We start from the raw sequence: 4,598 nt of genomic DNA on the forward strand, positions 1-4,598 counted from the left end.
TGATTGATAAAGGGTACATACGACTTGGTTCATCTTGATCATTTCATTCTTCAGTGGCCAAAGATGAGGGAATGTGTCATAGTATTTACTGTAAAGAAGTCAACCTTATCTTATTTAGTATGTTAAATGATAATAAAGTGGTACATGTCGGCTTTTTCAAATTAATTTTACTTTAACCTCATTGTCATGGTCTGCAGGTTCTGATGGAATGATAAACAACATTCATGTGTGGCTTCAGTTGAAAAGTTCGTACACTTTTGTTAACTTGTATTGATTTTCATGTTTTTCAATTACACTGTCGAATGCATGTACAACTTGTTAAATACAGTGATATAAGTATGGAGCATATCATAAACTTTTTCCCACTTATCTAAATCAGTATCTGTTTTTGTTTATACTTCAGAAATTTAACCATGTCGGCAATCATTCTCTGTGGACCATGTCAGTATGAGGACAACAATAAAGGTGCAAAGAAATGGTGTACTGATTGTGAAGATGGATATTGCGAAGACTGTGAAAAGGTTCACAGATCTACAAAAATGTCCAGGAATCATACACTAATATCCATTGCTGATTATCAGAAAATAAGGGATGTTTCCGTTAAACAAAATTGTGATGATCACGGTAAAAGGTTCGATCTGTACTGTAGTACGCATGACAAAGCTTTGTGTATAAGTTGTGTTAATCAACACAAATCTTGTCCTGACGTCATTGCACTGGAAGAAGCTGCTCGTGATTCCAAACAGTCAACTGCTTTCGCTGACGTAGAAGGCACAATAAATGGGGCGCTAGATAATATTGAAACTTGCATCAAAGATCAAAAATCAACAGAAAAAAACGTCGAAAATCATGAGCAAATGATAAGAAAAAATATTAAGGAAATACGCGAAAAAATTAATAAACAATTGAATGTCCTAGAGCAAAAACTTATCAACGACCTCTCAGTTATATCTGCTAAATGCAAATCATCACTTGAAAAAACACTAAACCAGTTGAAATCTGCAGACAGAAAGCTAATGCAGTTAAAAGAAGAAACACAGAAGATGAAAAAGTTTGCCTCAGATACCCAAGTCTTCCTAGGAACACGTGAAATGAACGTTATTGTTGCCAATGAAATAGAGACTTTAACGAGAACGATTAATGCTGCTCTTCATTTTAAGATCGAAGCGGTCATAGATTTAGATATTTCTTCATTACTAAATCGGGCCGATGGAATGGGGAAGATATTACTTCAGGAGATTCCAGCAGGTTTGCAGTTCAAAGATGCGAAAATTGACCAAGCTCAAAAGCAAGTTTCTGTGTCAACTGAAAGAGGTTTTCGTGACCTTCGTTTACAGTTAAAAAAGAAGTTAGAAAGGAGAAAGACAGGAGGGAGAACGAATGTTACAGGCTGCATCATATTGCCAAATGGTCACCTGTTGATAGCAGAAGGAAGTGATTATTTAGAGGAGTATAGCGAGGAAGGTGATTACATCCGTGATATAACAGTCTCAAGAAGTATATTTGATTTAACATATATCAATTCAAATTGGATTGCTGTAACCCATTTCGCACATGAAAACAGAACGGGGATTCAAAAAATCAAGGAAATTTACGGATTAAGCCGTCCTACCAGCTACGCCAAAATGATAAACATCACAGATGACTGTCGTATTAATATTAAAGCATATAATCTTTGCTGGGGAATATCTCATCAGGACGGAAGACTATACATTATAGTGAAAGAAGTGGGTATACTGGTAGCTGATGTAGACGGAGACATCTTAAATACTTTGCCAATAGATACCTGCAATGTTAAATATATTTCAACATCTAAAGATGTTATATGCTACTCAAACGACGTACAAAATACTGTACATTGTTGCGACATGAACGGCAAAGAAATCTGGGTCTTCCGACATGAAAGTTTAATCATTCCCGCAGGATTATCAGTTGGTGATGATATGCATTTATTTATCGTCGGTTGTGCATCTAATAACATAACTCTTATTCACCGCGATGGCACAACAAGTAAAATCCTACTAACTCCAGCAGATGGGCTTAGCGATCCACAAGCAATGTATTATGACAAAAACCGTAAAACCTTGATCGTATGCGATAAAACGAGTGCTGCATTGTACAACGTCGTTTTAAATATCTGATAAAAATGCATCTCAAACTTTAAAAGAAACATAATAAATCTTTTAAGTTACAAAACTGATACATTTATTTTGGCTACAAGCGTTTTGTGAAATATGGCATTTTAATTTATAAAATGGCGTCCGTCCATTTGGCTTCGGTGCGTCCGTCAAAGTTTAGGCGTCAACAGTTTACTTGAAGAAAACTAGAGCTATACCGAACTATCATCACATTGTATCTTTCAAATATTAAAGGAATATGCATATTTATTTTTTGCGGTCGTATATTGGTATCACGTCGTCGTCGTCGTCGTCAGCGTCGTCCGAAGACGGATGGTTTCCGGATAATAACTTTAGTATAAGTAAATAGGTTATAACACAATGTTTATAACTATGAAAGGAATGTTGGGTTTGATTTTGTGGGTTGTGGTCCCTTCGGTTAAGGAATTAGGGGCCCAAAGGGGCCCAAAACATACATTTATCTAGTTTCAGGACAATAAGTTGTGTATAAGTATTTAAATTACTCTGAAATTGTACCACAATTTTCATACCATTAAGTAGAAGGTAAGGATATATTTTAAGGGTTATGGGGCAAATAGTCTAGGAATTAAGGGCCAAAAACAAGCATTTTTGAAGTTTTGGGACAATGTTTAACTGTATGGATCTCTCTGACATTGTACCACAAGGTTCCATATAATGAAGGGAAAAAAAAGCATTTTTCTAGTTTACAGACAATTACTTGTGTTTAAGTGTATGGATCTCTCTGAAATTATACTACAAGGTTTCTTACTACAAAAGATAGGCTGAAATTGAGTTTTGGGGTTCTTGCTCCAAGGGGGGTTTCAATAAGTGAGTGGCCAAAAAAGGGGCCCAAATAAGCATTTTTGTAGTTTTCAGCCAATAACTTGTGTTTAAGTGTATAAATCTCTCTGAAATTATACCACAAGTTTCCATACTACAAAGGGATGGTTATAGGGGGTGGTGGATCCAATCATTACGCAACTAGGGGCAAAAAAGGGTGGGAAACAAGGGTTTTTCTGGTTAAAGGACAATTTATACAATTTCAAAGCAGTGTAAGGGAGGTAATCCAATTCCAATTAAAATTTAAAGAATACTGTTATCTGATTCGAAAGCATACTGGTCTCTTTTGAAAAAATGCGATACAAAAGGTAACAAAGCTGTAAATAAAATTGCTATGGATGTATTATATGATCATTTCAAAAATCTTAATGCTCTTGATGAGCAGGATGATAACGATATTGTATTACCTAATAATATTACTGATTATAATATTGAATTAAATCGAGATATTACAGAAGACGAAGTATTATATGCTGTCAAATCATTGAAAAATAATAAAGCATGTGGTGGTGATCTTATATTGAATGAATTTTTGAAATATGGTACAGTAAAGTTGATGCCTGTTGTTGTAAGAATATTTAATATTGTATTTCATAGTGGTATTATACCTGATAGTTGGTCAGAAGGTTATATATGTCCAATACTTAAGAATACAGGTAATCCAAATGAAGTGGATAATTATCGTGGTATTACTATTTTAAGTTGTTATGGTAAATTATTTACTTGCATTTTGAATAATAGGCTTCATACATATTTAGAAAATTCTGGTTTATTGTGTGAAGAACAAACAGGGTTCAGAAAAGGTTATAGTACGACAGATCATATTTTTAATTTGAAATGCTTGATTGATTTATACTTACATAGAGGTAGAAAATTGTATTGTGTATTTGTTGACTATCGAAAAGCTTTTGACTCTGTCAGAAGATTATATTTATGGCAAAAATTGTTAAAATGTACCATTGATGGCAAAATGTTTAAGATTATAAACAGTATGTATAACAATGCAAAGTCTTGTGTGAGACACGGCAACTCTTGTTCAAACTTTTTTAAATCCAATGTTGGTGTACGCCAAGGAGAAAATCTATCTCCTGTATTGTTTGCCATTTTCTTAAATGACTTGGTTGAATTTATGTCACATTCATATAATGGTTTAGTTGATATGAGTATTGCAGCACGTCTTCTTGATACTGATGAAGTCGCTGTATATTTTCGTTTATATTTGTTATTGTATGCAGATGATACTGTAATTTTAGCCGAATCGGCAGCAGAGTTACAAGCCTCATTAAATGCCATGTATTTATATTGTCAAACTTGGAAAATGCAAGTAAACATATCTAAGACAAAAGTTGTAATATTTTCAAGATCCAGACTTAACACAGATAATATGAACTTTGAATATAGTGGTGAAAGCCTTAATATTGTTACAAATTTTCAATACCTTGGTATTATATTTTCATGTAAGGGTAATTTTAATGACGCCAAAGCACATCTTGTACAGCAAGCGAGAAAAGCCATGTTTATAGTCTTAAGAAAGGCTAGGAAGTTGAATTTACCAATTGATATGCAATTAGAGCTATTTGATACAATGGTTGTACCTATTTTGTTATATGGTGCAGAAGT

At 34.0% G+C, this 4,598-nt stretch overlaps 1 protein-coding gene across 1 annotated transcript; it reads left to right on the forward strand.

Moving 5' to 3' along the window:
- The first annotated feature begins 413 nt into the window (after nt 1–413).
- On the forward strand, nt 414–2,141 carry LOC139483300 (uncharacterized). Its single transcript, XM_071267330.1, has one exon. The coding sequence runs from the start codon at nt 414–416 to the stop codon at nt 2,139–2,141; it is 1,728 nt and encodes a 575-aa protein (XP_071123431.1).
- Nucleotides 2,142–4,598: the final 2,457 nt, after the last annotated feature.

This window comes from Mytilus edulis, chromosome 7, assembly GCF_963676685.1.
Source record: "Mytilus edulis chromosome 7, xbMytEdul2.2, whole genome shotgun sequence".
In the NCBI taxonomy this organism is placed as follows: domain Eukaryota; kingdom Metazoa; phylum Mollusca; class Bivalvia; order Mytilida; family Mytilidae; genus Mytilus; species Mytilus edulis.

What these genes read in the sequence shown, in the direction of transcription:
- LOC139483300 (XM_071267330.1), top strand. Translation starts at nt 414, where the DNA reads ATGTCGGCAATCATTCTCTGTGGACCATGTCAGTATGAGGACAACAAT.